This window comes from Mytilus trossulus, chromosome 4 (genome assembly GCF_036588685.1).
Source record: "Mytilus trossulus isolate FHL-02 chromosome 4, PNRI_Mtr1.1.1.hap1, whole genome shotgun sequence".
Classification (NCBI taxonomy): domain Eukaryota; kingdom Metazoa; phylum Mollusca; class Bivalvia; order Mytilida; family Mytilidae; genus Mytilus; species Mytilus trossulus.
In genome coordinates, this window is record NC_086376.1 from 94,798,429 (window position 1) to 94,816,843 (window position 18,415).

Below are 18,415 nucleotides of genomic sequence, written 5' to 3' on the forward strand. Positions count from 1 at the left end.
TTATTTGTAAACTATTTTCGCCTTCCTATATACATTTTGTATTACTAAATTTACCTATAATGCAATACCAAACTGAGCCATATACATCTATATCCAGCTGTTTGGGCTACGTTGAGTGTATCTGACATCACAAACATGTACAAAAATACTGCAGCTTACATTGTTTGTGGCGATATACTTAATAGAATAAGAAAAATAATAAGAAATTGTGGAGGTTGATTAATTTGCTTTCATTACTTAGGAGCTCTGAACATAAGGTTAGACAATGCTTTGGTAGTATTTTATGAACACCATATGTATACACAATATTTACAAATGTAGCCCTAAGCCAAACACGAAAAGATTACATATTTTATTAATAATCCATCCATTTAAAATCATGAAAATATAATATAACAATGTCATTATATTAGAATGATACAAATTAACAAACATTTAATGGAAATGTCAAATAATTTATTGCATATGAAAAGGATGAATAGAGCACTATAAATAACTGATAATACTTTTGAACATTTCAATCTTAAATACATATGAAGAGACGCATCAAATAATATTCAACCTTATGCAACATTGATCATCACACCTTTACTACAACCAGAACTTAATTCTCTGTTTTGTCCATTTCAAATAAAAAGCAACAAATAACTACATTTTTTGTACCTGACACTCTATTAGAATTTACAACATGTAAGTCACATGGAAATAAGATATAATCTCTAATCTGTAGTTGGAAAAGACAGCTAGTGTTGTATAGTTTTACAAAAGTCTATTTTTCATGTTGCATTGGGTCGAAAATTAAAAAATAGGTTTATAAGTGGGATTTGCTGCATTTTGTACCTATACCAAGTCAGAATATCTGGACCAGTTATGGATCCAGGGGGAGTTCCAGGGTTGGAACCCCCTTTTTTTTGACGATCAATGTATTTGAATGGGGACATGTAGTTGGAACTCCCCTTTCTTGAATGACTTGATCCGCCCATGTGGACCATGTACGTGTTGTTTGAATGTCTAGTGTTTTTTTCAGAGGAGCTGCCACTGAGTGTTTGGGATTGATATGGTCTGTTGTATTGTGCAGTAATATTTGATATTCTGGTTACAGTATCCCCTTTTTTTATTGAGGCACTGTCAGACTGTACTAAAACCTTCTCCTGCAGACCCTGGCATTCTTTTGCTTTTAATATGTTCCACCTTCAGCAAGCTAAGTTTCATGCAATAAAAGTTGGAATAATACAATCATCTGTCTGTAGTCTGTGAGTGTCACAATGTTTTATTAAGAATTATTGATATGTTTTTGTTGATTTAGTTCCAAGTTCTTCTCATATATTCTCTCAAATTCTGCTTTCTTCCATTTAAACTTAAGAAACTGATAATAGGTACCACCAAATAAGGCAGCCATTGTAAATGCAGACGCATATACTCTGTACCTCATCATTTTATTGGCCATTTCAGCATTCCCCACATTGTTCTGATACATTCCATAAACAAATGAAAACACCATTCCTGAAAAACCTAAAATATAAATATCCATATTTAGTGATTCATTGGTAGTATCGCTAGATTACATTGAAAAGATCTCTTGTACCAGACAGGAATATCACAGACCTTTGTTTTCAGAAATTTAAACTTAGCACTACATGCATTGGACTGTAACGATCCTTAAAATCAACAAAAAAAACCCAGATACTATTACTTCCAAGTTTTGACCAAAATATTTCTCAGGTAAAAGAACAAGAAATGTGTACATGTATAATTCTTCTGCCTAAAAAAAAGTAAAAGTAAAAGTAAAGTTACCTCCCATTATAATTTTTTTATATATATGCCCAATTCGGCAATTGAAGAGCTTTATATGAAAAGTGCATTATAATATCCAAACTAACATTTTTATCTTTTTTATTATTTAAAAGAGTTATTCTAGTTAAGGGCACACGATACAGTTACAGAGAAGGTAATGACGTTGCTAACATTATTTGTTATTTTCGCGACGTCAAACTGTGACATATCGAGAAAAGATGCATTTTTCGACTGATTTATATCATTCAAACTGATTTAATTTGAAAACGATTTCATGGACCCCTATTTTTCAAAACGGCATTTTGTTTCATTTTGCAGGGAGATTATGTGACCCAAATTTTATAAAACTGTAAATAGAGGATTTTTTTAAAATTTTGATAAACATGCAGTAAAAAATTACATTTTTTCCTCAATTCATGAACATATGATAAATATGAGTTATTTCTGAATAAAAAATTGCATATTTTTTTAGGATATTTATAGAATACAGAAATTACCGATTATTCAACAAAAACAATTTGTGTTTATCTTTTATAACAAATAAGTTATGTCTTTCTTTCGAAAAAAAAATTACGTCCACAAATCTGAATTTTGGGCAAATATAAAAAAAATCGACCTCATTTTACTCAATAAGTAGCACATGGAGGTATATTTTTTATAAAATATTTGATTTAATCAGGTAAAAAATAGCCTATATGCAACTTTTCATGAACTTGTAAATACAGGATCAAAACTGTATCGTATGCCCTTAATATCAAAATATATATAAAGGAAAACCAGTATAAAGAGGGATAACTCTATTTGTTAAATCTCAACAAAATGAATCAAACTCATGTCTCAAAGCTTAAGACACTTTTTTATAAGGATGTAGATCTGTGACATAATTCTCAGGTAATAATCATCTTCCAATTTTAGATACAGACTTAATAATGAATTAATATCTAATTCTAAACAAATGCTAAATATTCTTTTGTCATGTATTTTTATTAATTAATGTCTGTTGGAAACTTTTGACATATAAAACAAAATCGTCTACATGAACATGTGTTTTTAAAATACTTTCTTGTTGTTGTCTTTGAATTATAAAAAATATACTCAAACAGAAGAATGCATATAATTTTTTTAATGTCATCATTTGTAAGATATAAAAAACATAAATGATGAACCAGTTTTGCTCTGTTTTTTCAATTCTGCAAAATTATTCATATGACATTTCTAAGGTAATAACCAAGATAACTGAGCCATATTAGTACTTGTTCACAGGGACATTTTTTTCATTAAGGCTAGAAACTAAAGTGAGGGTATGTATGCAGTACAGAGAGTATCCAGCCATTTTCAAAAGGGGAGGTTCCAAACATAGGATAAAGAAGGGGGGTCTAATCATAGGTCATAAAGCATAAAAGATTTATTTAAAGTCGGTTATACATATAACAATACAACATAAGCTTTGTAGAGATTTTATCAGACATAATTTATCCCTTCAAATAGATATAGGAAGATGTGGTGTGAGTGCCAATGAGACAACTCTCCATCCAAATAACAATTTAAAAATTAAACCATTATAGGTTAAAGTACGGCCTTCAACACGGAGCCTTGGCTCACACCGAACAACAAGCTATAAAGGGCCCCAAAATTACTAGTGTAAAACCATTCAAACGGGAAAACCAACGGTCTAATCTATATAAACAAAACATAGCATTGATCGTCCATTAAAAACTTCAAAAAGTGTGTTTAAACCCTCCAAAACCCCCTCTTTTTCCTTCCGTCATGAAGTACATATTATATAGGATCATCAGAAACACAAGTTTTATTTATTTGATCTTATAATGAGGGGGGATAGGATGGGTCCTGATCCCAAAATCCCGGGCTTAAAAACATGAAATCTCGAATTTAAATGAAGTAAATCCCGCCGTCCCCAAATCCGAAATAGAGAATTCCCCGGATCCTGGAAGGGTCAATCCCGAAATACCTAGCATATAAACACCCGATCCCTGAGTCCTGATAAAGGTCCTATCCCCCCTCTATACACCTTATCGCTATTAGCCTACTCGGCCAGCCGACCCGGCCGCTTGACCTTTTGACTCATACACAACAATCAGTTTTCCATTATGGCGTCAGATATTTTGTTTTATGACATCAAAATTTTACGGGAACCTGTGTGATATCCAGTAATGGCGGACAAATAGCGATGAGGTGTATAATGACATGTCTAGAATTTATAAATAATGTAAAATGTTTTACATAAAGAGAAAGAAATCAGAAGATACCTATTGGTACCAGTGGATTTGTTTTTATCTGCTCCCAAACCATTGATTGACTTGGTCCATATGGATCTTCTTTGATTTGTCCCCATGATTCTCGAGCAAACTGAAGGTCGAAAGGTTTATGAGTCTTTTGCTCTTCGGAAATATTATCAAAATCGGGCGGAGGTTCGTAAGTCCCAGGTTCAAGTCCTTCTGGTACTGAGTCTAATTCTTTCAGTTTGTCAGCCTTAGCCACCGACGGAGGTATATACTGGAATGAATCTGTCTCAGCATCTTCTGAACTTTTACGTTTAACTTTCATGTTTCTCTAGTACCAGTCTAATTTCGGGATCCAGTCGGTTGATATTATGCAAGACATGGTTTCGGATAAAATATTGGACCGTATATTACAAATAATCAATTAAAGATTGAACAAAACATATAATTTTAAATACTTTATAATTTTTAACAGAATCACTAATGTTTTAATTGTAAGCAGTATGCGAAAACAAGACCAGAAGATAAGAGTAAACGGAAGATTTCATTTCCAAAACAGAGGTATTTGTAACAACTCCAAGGATTTGTATAGACGTTAAGCACGTTATTGCGTCAATGCCGTGAAATTCGACAGAGCAATTTGATAAATAGCGCTTCTATGAAAACTAACTAGTTCAGCTTTATGAAATTTATATCCATAGATTAGGCAGGTATTACTGTTTCCAAAAATATAAAAAATATTCCGAGTTTAACTTTTCATACTAGTTTCAAATAATGATACAAATATTACCAAAACGTCAAAAATATGCGTGTCACACGTAACAAATTATTTGCAAAATAACTTTTGCGGGATTTTTTGTGGTCTAATAAAAAGTTTAAAATCCGCGAAAATTCGCATGAATGATAAACGTCTAATATAATTAATGACGCCATTGCTGTTTTTTGTGTTGATCGAACGGTAAAAATTTATTTTTTCAAAAATAAATAATCCTCGCCATGGTCAGGTTTTTGAAAATGGTAAGTTATCAAAAATTAGCGCTTTTTAAAATATCAGATGATATAAAATTTTGTTTTTATAAATTATTCCTACAAATGTGCTGTGAGCCAAGGCTCCGTGGTGAAGGCCGTACTTTAACCTATAATTGTTTACTTTTTAAATTGTTATTTGGATGGAGAGTTGTCTCATTGGCACTCACACCACATCTTCCTATATCTATTATATATATATATATATAGATAGACCATTTCAAATCCGGAATTTTACAGCACTCGCACCACAAATAAAAACGCATTGGCCTCGGGAAAATGTCTTGCAAGATTGTCCAATGTCGAATTTCGCTGCTTTTTACAAAAACGCTGTCAGTTTCAACGTCATTTTATTAAATATTCAATTTGTACCATATAAAACAGTGCTTTTTCGTAATTGTGCTTTGAACGTTTCACCCCACAATACGATAACATCTTTTTGATAACGGCTGTTAAGGCGAAATGACTTGTTTTTTTAACAAATCAAATGTCTTGCAAGTTTGTCAACTGAGTAATTTTCTTACGTTTTGAACGTTTTCGATTCGGGACGCTATACATATATGTGCTTTCAAATTATTTCTAAAAGTTTGTTCTTTGTTTTGGTGTTAAACACCACATCATGTATAAGCGACACTTGTTGTATTTCATTGACCTAGCTGTCATCAAAGGTAGAAGAAGCCGGACATCAGGCGACCTTAAGATAAAATAGTTGCAATAACTGTCGATTAGGATCGGAGTCGAACAAATCTCGCTACGAGCGTATCTTAAAATTACCATGCTATTTATCACTTTATATGAACTCATTAGGCCAATCATCCTCCTAGGCCATCGAATTTGAAAGCAGTTCGTATTATCATATGATATACGAACGATATTTCATTGTTTTCAAACAAAAAGTACGGTTCGTTTTTATGTTTTAAGATCAGAGGACAAAACAAAATAACCAAATTACAAATTTCGAAAATAGATAAAATCATAGAAACCACGATAAGAACTGCAATATATAAAAGTAGTTATAATCAAATAGAAAATGAAACGAAAAAAACATATGGTAATTTTTCAATAAAATTATAGGTAAAATATTATTTACAGAACAAAAGAATTTCATATCCGAGACAGAGAGAATTAAATATTGTAAAGAGATAAAGAAACTAAAAAGAAAAGAGCAAAAAATTAAAAGTTACAATAAATTTAAAGAAAAATACAACACAAGCCGAATCAGAAGTCCAAAAAGTTAATTTGCTTGCGTATCTACCAGTAGCAAATATTTCATACATATTCAAGACTTTGAAGTATCCATATCTATCAAAAATTATTACAATCAAAACAAACAAGTATACTTAATAACCGACGTAAAACGTCAAATTTTGAGGACGCAATATCGTGCGTAACGTCAAAGTTGTCTAACTATTTAAATTCTTGCTAACTATAATAAATTCTGCGCACTCTATAAATATCTCTTTAGCTTTTATATCATTTTTTTTAATTAGATTGATCCAAACCCGTCTAAACGAAAAAAATCACCAAAAATTAATAACCAAAAGTGACGAATCCAAAAAAAAAGGCCGTAGCTATTTTGCCGGCTCCATCTAAATAGTGATCTATATAGAGTTTCAACGGGTTATTTTCCCGTTCTTAATTAAGATTTTCAGTATTTAGATTATGAACAGAAAAATATAGAAAAAATACACTTTCAAAATAAGAATATCTCTTGAAACAAATAAAGATATAGGAAGATGTGGTGTAAATGCCGATGAGACAACTCTCCATCCAAATAACAATTTAAAAATTAAACCATTATAGATTAAAGTACAGCCTTCAACACGGAGCCTTGGTTCACACCGAACAACAAGCTATAAAGGGCCCAAAAATTACTAGTGTAAAACCATTCAAACGGGAAAACCAACGGTCTAATCTATATAAACAAAACGAGAAACACGTATATATAACATAAACAAACGACAACTACCGTACATCAGATTCCTGACTTAGGACAGGTGCAAACATTTGCAGCGGGATTAAACGTTTTAATGGATCCAAACCTTCTCCTCCCTTTTCTGAAACAATAGCATAACATCACAACATAGAAAAACACACGATAAAATATCAATTGGCAGACTTAACTCAATCAAAAATCGTAAAAAACACAATGAACGAATAAATTTGATCTGCGATATCTGAATACAAATGCACAGGTAATTAAATATTAGAGACAAACATTCATGACCAAAAAGCTAACAAACAAAGCCATGACAGGACATCACTGAGAAATATTAAACCCTTCGAAAATATTGATCAATATTCACTTTATAAAAAAAAACGGTTTAAAAAAAATAATCATAATCTTGAAGTTTATACAAATGTAGTAAGAATAAGTGAAAAATTAAAGATATTGTAATACAAACAATCAAAACTGGTGTACAGACAAGATCCATATAAATACAAAATAACAAAAAAGCATTATAAACAGTATCAACAGGTCGAATTGACAAGAAAATACGATTTGAGAGTACTCGCAGTTACTGACAGCTAGTTAAAAGCCAAACCCAATTAATAATAAAAAATCATGCATCAGAGACTAAAATCAACTAAAACACTTCCCAGGGATTTAGTATTTTAACGTCATTAATAGTCAAAGAAGACATGACTTGTGCAATGCCAAAAATAAATGTATCGACAGGTAGTAGGATAGTGAAGAGCGACTTCTATACAAATAAAAATTAACGTGTCTGTGTCTCTACTTCTTTATAACTTTAGACAGAACGTGCATACTAAAATTGATACTCTGTACGTATTAACAAGTCTCTAAAAACTATAAGTATTTTTTAAAACACTTTTTCGAAACATAAATATTCAATTTGATATTTAAAAACAAATATAAATAACACATTACAGTACGCAAAGCATGCAAACCCATATAAAAAATAGACATTCTAATAAAATAACACATTTAAGAATTATTTGTTATTTTAGTTTTGCACTATTATGCACTACATCAAAACATACTTTTTAATTAAGGAATGACTGTAATATTTTTTTCTGTCTATGAAGAAATAACATAAAAAATGTGGTGGACATGCACTAAATAACCCGCGTAGCGGCCGGTTATTTTACAGTGTGCACCACATTTTTTATGTTATTTCGAATAGACAGAAAAAATATTACAGTCATTTCTTATAATTTTATTCTAAATTCCATTTTAAACTGTAGAAAACCATGAAAAAACGTTGATGACGTCACGGTCACGTGACTAAATTATGTATATGGACTCATCACAAAATAACGTCAGCCAATCAGAAGACGCGTTACATCCAAAATTAAATTATTGCAAAGTATACACACAGTTTTATTGTAAATCGATTTAAAGATGTTGAATGTTGCTATTCAACTCAAATAGTTTGAAATTTATTCAGTTACCAGACAAAAACGGGGATAAATGTACATGTATTTAAAAAAAAATCACTATTGGTATCTTCTACGTAATATATGCAGATACAGATGTAATGATGAAGTAACTAGACTAACCAGTGGATGATGTTTTGTGGACTTCCTCCATGAACACAATACTTAATTGAACCATAGACTAGACTATTATTAAAGTTTTTGATTGGTGCTTTGGTTTTCATGAATTTAATTGTATGTCTACGCCGACATGCTGAGCCGGATTTTTATTATGCTAGTTCACAAGGACACAGTCAAATGTTCTGACTCCTTGGTTACAGGATAAACAAAATTAATATCTTTAAAAGGAGTTCCATAACCTAGCCATAGTTTGCTCCTTCACTTATTATCTTCTGTCTTAAAGTCTCAATTTTATATTCTAGATTTTTTCAGTCTAAATTTCACTTAAGTACATTCTTTAGTTATTTGACGACTAATGACAACCAGTGAGATCAGGAGTCAGTATTGTTATTCTCACATTATAAATCAATAATAAGATTAATTTATTTTCTTATAAACAAATAATTTTGACTTCAATTTAAGTTTTTTTTGTTGACATATTTTTTTTCAAGTTTTGCAATTATTTCTCTTCTTTTCTAAAATTGAGTATTTGAATTTCATCCCCTACATCTCCTTTACATAATTGACATAATCGATCTTGCACCTATAGACCCTTATGGCGCCCAACTCTATTTCTATAATTTATGGCAATAATTCTGAATTTCTTTAGCAAGTGTCTTTGATTCACATAAAATATAAACTCTCAAATGTATCGATCCTGTAAAATAGGGGCGAAAGTTACAAGAAGGAAATTCAAATTCGTAAATCGAAAATGAAAATGACAACACAATGTTTAAAAAAGAAAAAGTCAAACAGACAGTAGTACACAAAACACAACATAGAAAACTAAAGACCAAGCAACCGAGAACTGCACCGGAAGGGTGAGGAGATCCTGCTCAACCGGTCGCAACCGTCGTGTTGTAAATATACTTTCATGTATAACCTACTAGTATATGTTCTCAAGTTCTGTCAATGCTGCTGATTTACTCTATCATCAAATATATCGCTTTATACATAAAAAAAAAAAGAAAAGAAAAAAAAGATGTGGTATGATTGCCAATGAGACAACTTTCCACGTCCACTTGTATTTTTTGTCCATCTGATGAGTTAGGCCTTTTTCAACTGATTTTTATAGTTCGTTCTTATGTTGTACTGTTATACCACTGTCGGGCCCAGTTGAGGGAGGGTTGGGATCCCGCTAACATGTTTAACCCCGCCACATTATTTATGTATGTGTCTGTCCCAAGTCAGGAGTCTGTAATTCAGTGGTTGTCGTTTGTTTATGTGTTATACATATTTGTTTTTCGTTCTTTTTTTTTTACATAAATAAGGCCGTTAGTTTTCTCGTTTGAATTGTTTTACATTGTCTTATCGGGGCCTTTTATAGCTGACTATATGCGGTATGGGCTTTGCTCATTGTTGAAGGCCGTACGGTGACCTATAATTGTTAATGTTTGTGTCATTTTGGTCTTTTGTGGATAGTTGTCTCATTGGCAATCATACCACATCTTCTTTTTTATATTTCTACAAGAGAACAAAAGGACATAGAAATAAACAACTATAGGTAACCGTACCGTCGCGGCCTTCAACAATGAGCAAAGCCCATAACGCATAGTCACCTATAAAAGGCCCGGCGAAATGACATTGTAAAACAATTCAAACGAGAAAACTAACGGCCTTATTTATGTATAAAATATGAAACAAATATATAACACATAAACAAACGACAAGCACTGAATTACAGGCTCTCCTGACTTGGGACAGGCACATACATACATAATGTGGCGGGGTTAAAAATGTTAGACGGATCCCAGTCCTCAGTCCCCTAACCCGCGGGCCGGGGCAGTGGTGTAACAGTACAACATAAGAACGAACTATAAACATACTTACCATATGTTATTTGACTTCAAGTTGAGCTTATTAAAAAGAAAAGGTTTAAACTTATTCTTTGAAGTTAAAATGTGATTTAAATCAACATCTAAATAAATTGTTAAATTATCAATACATCCAGACCAACATTTTGTTTTAACTCTGAGTAAAAAGGGATTGAGATAAGGCGAGTGCTTTATATAGATTTATGCATATATGTATTTATTGCCGTTAGCTATTTAGTAGATCCATTCAATCATCTCTCAATTTCAAAATCACATTTCGTCGAAATGATATTTCTCAATTTTAGTACCTAACTATTATTTCATTGAAAATAAGATGGAAAATATATTGCATACTAAATAACCACACACACGCATGTAGTCCTTTTAAAACTGATTTATACAGAGTGAATTCAGTAAATGACCGGCCGCCTAGTTGTGAATGTGGGCCCCGGTGTCCAAGGCTTTAGAAGATTCGATTATTTTTTCTTAGAATGTCCACTACATAGATTTTAGTGAAATCAGCATTTGAAAACATACAACACTTAGTTGTTATTTCCATAGAATATATTTTATCTGAAACAGACTAAATTAGTGTTGAAAAAAAACACAATCCTTTTCTGAAAATTTGTTCATTGTGTGTTAATTTGAGTTACAACGTTGTTTTTTTTATTGAGTTCTTGAAGTCATTTCAATTGATATTTTTAATATGTCTTCCTATCTTGTGATGTTATACTATTATATTGTATTAGAAAAGGGAGAAGGTTTGGTATCATTAAAACGTTTAATCTCGCTGTCATTGTTTGAACCCTTCTAATGATGAATCTGATGTTCAGTGGTTGTCGTCTGTTTATGTGGTTCATAACTGTTTCTCGTTTTCCGTTGGTTTTCCCGTTTGAATGTTTTTACACTTGTAAAATAGTTCATAGTTTTCATATTGTACTGAATTATGTCATCTTGAAATTTTGTGTTTTAAAAAAACTTGTATCTAATCCTATTGTTACTTACATTTAGACAACACTATATGTTTAAAATAAAATAAAACTTGAGCATGCTGACTATTTACCAAGGAATTGTATTTTAAATATTTTTTATTATTTCTCGAAATAAGGGATATCTCCAAAGTTCTGCCATAACAGCTAGATTAGTTGCCTTTTAATATGAAGCTAAATAGATATATATAAAGAGATATGAGATATCACCTATGTCTTATTTGAAATTATCGGAGTTTTTTCGTTTTTTTTTCATTTTTTTCTTTCATTTTATAATTAAAATCATGTGCATTGTTTGTTTGTCAGCGTAAGTGTACGCAAACAAAATTAATTTCAAAAACAAATATTACATTTTCAAAGTATAATCTGTCCTTTATTACCGTATTTGTTTACAGGAAGCACGTGTGTTTAAGCATTGTTGACACTGTTTACATTTAGAAATGAACATCAATCCTTAAAATGGGGAAACCTAGAAAAACACACCGACAACCTAGATTTCAATATGACAGAAATAGATCAAAAGAATGGAAGAATTCAAAGAAACTACCTACAATCGAATGGTAACATAATTTGGAAGTTTTTATCATTTGAATATTTCACAGGTTGGGCACAGGGCCATGGCCAGGGGTTTGTTTCTATTTGTCAGTTTTACTATACATGGAAACCCTTGTAAAAAGGATTTCGATGGATTATATACCCAGCCAGTAGATGTCTAACATACATGCATGAATTATTTCTCACGTTGGTACCTGGTAAAATCGGCACGCGTAAATTATAATCAATTCGGTTTATCAAATAGAGACATGGTTAATTCTGCACCAAGGCCACATGCACTTGTCTTTGGATTTTATTCCCTATATACCTTAATCTATAATATGAAATATTTGAATTTGAATAATCATACACAAAGTACTTGATTTGCATTTTAGAATAATTGTCAGACGGTGATGAAATTTGGTCATGTTGGTTATATGCCGCTTAAAATCTCAGCTGCCAATCCCACTCAAACTTGAAATATTGTAAATCAAAATTGATTTATCTTTACGATGGTGTAGATCACACCTAATTTTGTTGTTGGAATCATCCATATCAATCCTACCCAAGTATGTCAATCATAATTATTTCGTCTACCACAACAACTTGGAAATGAACATCTCGCACTAAAAGGCATCTTCGTCACTCTTTTTATATATCTTGGTTTCCTATTTGTCAAATTTTATGGGAACATCTAAATGATTCTAGGAGTTAGCTGATCTTATGTCACACATTTTTATAATTATTTTTAATCTTAGAGCTATATATGCTCATAATGCTGAAAAGATTATATTAATGGTGCACATGCAGCAGTGCATTATATACATTTTGTATGTACAAATGAATATAGAAAAAAAAACCCAGATACATTGCAACATTGATTGCATTAATTTAGCTAGAAGAGGGGGTTGAAAGAGCCTTTGTACCTGTGACTGATGTTGATATCTTCACACCATTGCCACTGATTGCAATATCCATAAAATTTACCTACATGTAAATTTACACCCTAAGTATATAATTAATAAATTAATTTTCCATTTATTTCAGTAAACAAATTAAGAAAGCATGGATTAAAAATAAGTCTGTTGAACAGAATATGAGATTAATGGGTCTATCCAGTGACCCAAATATCACATTAAAAGTGCCAAGCATCAAGGTATGTTGTTAAATACTATTGATCTTTCAACCTACATATATTTACATTGTGATAAATGTATCAATCAAGTTTTTCCTTACTTAAGAGACCTAGCATGCCTAGAGGAGATATTTGGATCTTTAACTTAGTCAAACAAAATTTTGCCATGAGTATATAGCTACTGTAACTGTTTACTAACTTATGAATGACAACCAGATCAAGGGACTATGTGAAAATATTGTTTAGCAAAGGATTGACACTTATGCTAGCTTGTTACTCTGAGACTTGTTTATTCATGATGGCCTTGAAGAAACATTGCCCAATAAGACCGTAAATAAAATTTTAAATTGTTAAAAAATCTGAAGAAACAAAAAAATATTAAATAATAAAAGTTGCCATTTAATGAGATATACATGATATAGCTTTCCACAATTTTCTAGTTTGAGCCTAAATTAATATATTGTTTGTTTCCCCAATCCCTACCAGCCTAGTGTACATGAAGGTAGAGAAATAATTTTTTTTTCATAAAGCTGGAACAATATCATTGGATCCAGTAAGTCTGACAATCAGAAATGAATAAAATAACATGAACATTTGCCTTAGTTTTGACAATAAAATAACATGTACATTTGACTTAGTTTTGACAATAAAATAACATGTACATTTGCCTTAGTTTTGACAATAAAATAACATGTACATTTGACTTAGTTTTGACAATAAAATAACATGTACATTTGACTTAGTTTTGACAATAAAATAACATGTACATTTGCCTTAGTTTTGACAATAAAATAACATGTACATTTGACTTAGTTTTGACAATAAAATAACATGTACATTTGACTTAGTTTGGACAATAAAATAACATGTACATTTAACTTAGTTTTGACAATAAAATAACAATAAAATAACATGTACATTTGCCTTAGTTTTGACAATAAAATAACAATTACATTTGCCTTAGTTTTGACAATAAAATAACATGTACATTTGCCTTAGTTTTGACAATAAATTAGGTGGGTCGGAAAACATTTTTGCAGGGTAGATTGGGGTTGGGGAAACAAACAATATTTTATTTTAGGCCTTGAATAATATATACATAGTTATTTAAGGGAAGATTCAATTGTTACCCATTTACAATGATTTATACATTTGTATTGGCAGTATATTTTACACTTGAGAGAAAATAAATAAGTTTGTTTACAGTGTAAAAGCAGCAGATACCAGTTTGTAACAGTCATGGCAGTATGTTAAAGTATTAATTCATATTAGGTGGTATGTATCATTACAGGGAGATAACTCTGTAAAGTCCGCCGAACGTTTTAATTATGTTGTGTTGTAAAAGGATTATTAAGCTTCTCAATGATCAAAATTGGTGTTTGTCAAACTGCTATATATAACCAGTGTAATTTTTCTGACATAACGGTTGGTTCAAAATTTTTATTTTTTTATATTTTTGTTAAAGGGTCAAAGTAAATACTACTTTGACAAATTTTTATGAAAATTAAAGTTATTAAACGTTCCAAATTAATTTAAGTGAAAGTGTTGGGTACCACTTAATACTAAAATTGAGAATGGAAATGGCATGCATGTTTATATTTACAGATTAATGAATGTTCATTGTTATTGCTATCAAAATATTTTCTTGCTTTCAGCAAATGCTCGACAATGAAAATAAGAAAACACAAAAGAAAGAGAAGAACATAAAACAAACAACAACAGTTATTAAAGGTTTGTAATTCTGATGTAAAAACCTGCCTAAATAAATAATTCGCTAAAGTCAGAAATGTCTTTAAAATTATATTTTGATAGGAGTTTTGGGGAGACAATTATTCAATAACAGTACATGTATATACATGTATTTCTGAAGAAATTAATACAGAATTCTCATTTAAATGAAAGTCTTTGTCATTTATGTACATTGACATATAAAGGTTTACTTTTATTAATTGTGAATTGGATGGAGAGTTGTCTCATCAGCACTCATACCACATCTTTCTATGTCATGTATGTACATGTATACACCTTTAAGTAAAGCTTTGAAAAAGAAGTACATTTGTATTTTGAATTTACAGTGGTATATCTTTTCCATCATAACTTTGAAAGTTCTGTTTCTGTAATTTACATTACAAAGTGCTGAGAGATGTTTTTTGGAAGTTGTATGCATATTTTTTCTTTAATATAACAGAATTGGAAGAAGAAGCCAGTATACCTCCTGCTAAAACTTTACAGTTGTCAGAACCTCTGGTCAGATATTGTGTGTGCATGTTAGAATCATACGGAGAAGATTATAAGGTAATTATAGTTGATCCTATATAATAAGAGAACCTATGGCAAGAGGTTTTGTTTACATATAGGAGATTGTGCCACCTTTTAATGAGCACCCCACTATGAAACTGAGAAACTGTGGTTCGTGTGATTTGTTATTAGATTAAGAAGAAGCAAGTAAGATGAAAACTTGTTGGTTAGACCATTGAAAGTCATTCAGGGATTCAGGCTCTTTGGAGCTTCTTGATTTAAAATTCCACAAGTTGCAGAAAGTAGAATCCATATATGTCATGTATGTATCTGTTCTACCCAAATGTACAATTTATTGACAAAAGAAGTAACTATAACAGTGCTGCCAACATGTACATAGGGAAATAACTGTCTATGCTATCCACATGTTTAATTTTATGGACAAAGGAAAATAACTCTGTCTGTGCTATCCACATGTTTAATTTTAAAGACAAAGGAAAATAACTCTGTCTATGCTATCCACATGTTTAATTTTAAAGACAAAGGAAAATAACTCTGTCTGTGCTATCCACATGTTTAATTTTATGGACAAAGGAAAATAACTCTGTCAGTGCTATCCACATGTTTAATTTTAAAGACAAAGGAAAATAACTCTGTCTGTGCTATCTACATGTTTAATTTTATGGACAAAGGAAAATAACTCTGTCTGTGCTATCCACATGTTTAATTTAATGGACAGGGAAATACCTCAATCCACAGTATTGCCAAAATTTGTTTCTTTTGCCAAATATTCCATTGTTTTATTTACAAATTATAAAAGTTATATCAGTGTTCATGTCCAATTTTCATCATTTCTATGTTTGTATTTTATAATTGCATTTAAGTTTACCAATAAGAGGGAAAATTGGTTGACATTAAGCATGTGTCTAATTATTTGATTTTAGGCTATGGCAAAGGACAGGAAGAATTATTATCAAGATACGCCAAAACAGATTAAAAGAAAGATAAATTCATTTAAAAACACACCAGGTCAGTATGGGGCCTATCTGAAGTTAAAAAGTGAGAAAAAATTGGCAGAACTTCTCATCTGAGAGTTTTATGGAAACAATCTCACATGAACTTTGATATGACATTGAAAATACATTTTGATAAAAGCCTATGGAGGATGATATTTGTGCAATTGGACATATAAATAATATGTGACTGATTTTTACCGGGGAAATCTTGTTTGTTGTTATGAATTTGACCATATTGTCTATGTGTATTGATATCTTAATAAATCGTTATAAGATTCCTGCTTTTATTTTATTATTTAAGACTGTGCAAATGTAAGAGGTACAGTCTGAAGAACTAGATTTAAACAAATTTTTTAAATTCACAGAACTGCAGATTTGCAATTTTATCTAATGATATAAATTATTTGATTATTTAAAAAGCAGAAGAATTGTACATATATCATCTTGCATGGTCTTTTATCTTTGTAGTAATGATTTCATAATGTCAGAAGCGTATGAAAATTAATCTAATAGATGGACAAGGGTAAAACTTAATGCCCCCTCTACTACCCTTGTCCATCTGCATGTCCCCACACCTGTACATCCTAAAATTGAATTCTGTTCTCTAACTAAGTTTACATCAACCAAATGTTATAGAACTTATACACAATGTTTATTACTACAAAACACTGATCAAGTTTGAATTTTGGTGGCATCACTAACTGTTTTAGAGTTGTGCCCTTTACAAATAGATAAATTGCAGAATTGATCATTTTTATACGACCGCAAATTTTGAAAAAAATTTCATCGTATATTGCTATCACGTTGGTGTCGTCGTCTTTGTCTGCGTCCGAATACTTTTAGTTTTCGCACTTAAGTGAATAGAAATCTTTGAAATTTTAACACAAGGTTTATGACCACAAAAGGAAGGTTGGGATTGATTTTGGGAGTTTTGATCCCAATATTTTAGGAATTAGGGGCCAAAAAGGGCCCAAATAAGCATTTTCTTGTTTTTCGCACAGTAACTTTAGTTTAAGTGAATAGAAATCTATGAAATTTTGACACAAGGTTTATGACCACAAAAGGAAGGTTGGGATTGATTTTGGGAGTTTTGGTTATAAAAGTTAAGAATAAGGGGCCAAAAAGGGGTCCAAATTATAAGCATTTTTCTTGGTTTTCGCACCATAACTTCAGTATAAGTAAATAGAAATCTATGAAATTTAAACACAGACCACAAAAGGAAGGTTGGTATTGATTTTAGGAGTTTTGGTCCTAACAGTTTAGGAATTTGGGGCCAAAAAGGGGTCCAAATAAGCATTTTTCTTGGGTTTTGCACCATAACTTTAGTATAAGTAAATAGAAATCTATGAAATTTAAACACAAGGTTTATGACCATAAAAGTAAGGTTGATATTGATTTTGGGAGTTTTGGTCCTAACAGTTTAGGAATAAGGGGCACAAAGGGTCCAAAATTTAACTTTGTTTGATTTCATCAAAAATTGAATTATTGGGGTTCTTTGATATGCTGAATCTAAAAATGTACTTAGATTTTTTATTATTGGCCCAGTTTTTAAGTTGGTCCAAATCAGGGTCCAAAATCAAACTTTGTTTGATTTCATCAAAAATTGAATAAATGGGGTTCTTTGATATGCCAAATCTTACTGTGTATGTAGATTCTTAATTGTTGGTCCTTTTTTCAAATTGGTCTACATTAAAGTCCAAAGGGTAAAAAATTTACTATTAGTTTTATTTTAACAAACATTGAATTCTTGGGGTTCTTTGATATGCTGAATCCAAACATGTACTTAGATTTTTGATTATGGGCCCAGTTTTCAAGTTGGTCCATGTCCAAATCAGGATCTAAAATTATTATATTAAGTATTGTGCAATAGCAAGGAATTTTCAATTGCACAGTACTCAGCAATAACAAGAAATCTTCAATTGCACAGTATTGTGCAATAGCAAGAAATTTTCAATTGCACAGTATTGTGCAATAGCAAGAAATTTTCAATTGCACAGTATTGCGCAATAGCAAGTATTTTCAATTGCACAGTATTGTGCAATAGCAAGAACTTAAATCATTGTTTTAT

General features: G+C 31.2%; 2 protein-coding genes across 2 annotated transcripts in view; one reads left to right on the plus strand and one right to left on the minus strand.

Moving 5' to 3' along the window:
- Positions 1 to 335: 335 nt before the first annotated feature.
- On the minus strand, positions 336 to 4,402 carry LOC134716386 (uncharacterized). The gene is made up of 2 exons (XM_063579361.1): positions 4,062 to 4,402; positions 336 to 1,512 (listed from the first exon to the last, which is right to left on the minus strand). Exons 1-2 carry the CDS (start codon positions 4,357 to 4,359, stop codon positions 1,274 to 1,276), a joined length of 537 nt encoding a protein of 178 aa, XP_063435431.1. The 5' UTR covers positions 4,360 to 4,402; the 3' UTR covers positions 336 to 1,273.
- Positions 4,403 to 11,796: 7,394 nt separating this feature from the next.
- LOC134716388 (uncharacterized) overlaps positions 11,797 to 18,415 on the plus strand; it is a 41,029-nt gene continuing 34,410 nt past the window's right edge. Inside the window, exons 1-5 of the mRNA XM_063579367.1 lie at positions 11,797 to 11,984; positions 13,006 to 13,114; positions 14,749 to 14,824; positions 15,282 to 15,388; positions 16,276 to 16,360. Of these exons, the coding sequence (XP_063435437.1) occupies positions 11,884 to 11,984; positions 13,006 to 13,114; positions 14,749 to 14,824; positions 15,282 to 15,388; positions 16,276 to 16,360 (478 nt within the window). The 5' untranslated portion in view covers positions 11,797 to 11,883. The remainder of the gene's footprint in view (positions 11,985 to 13,005; positions 13,115 to 14,748; positions 14,825 to 15,281; positions 15,389 to 16,275; positions 16,361 to 18,415) is intronic.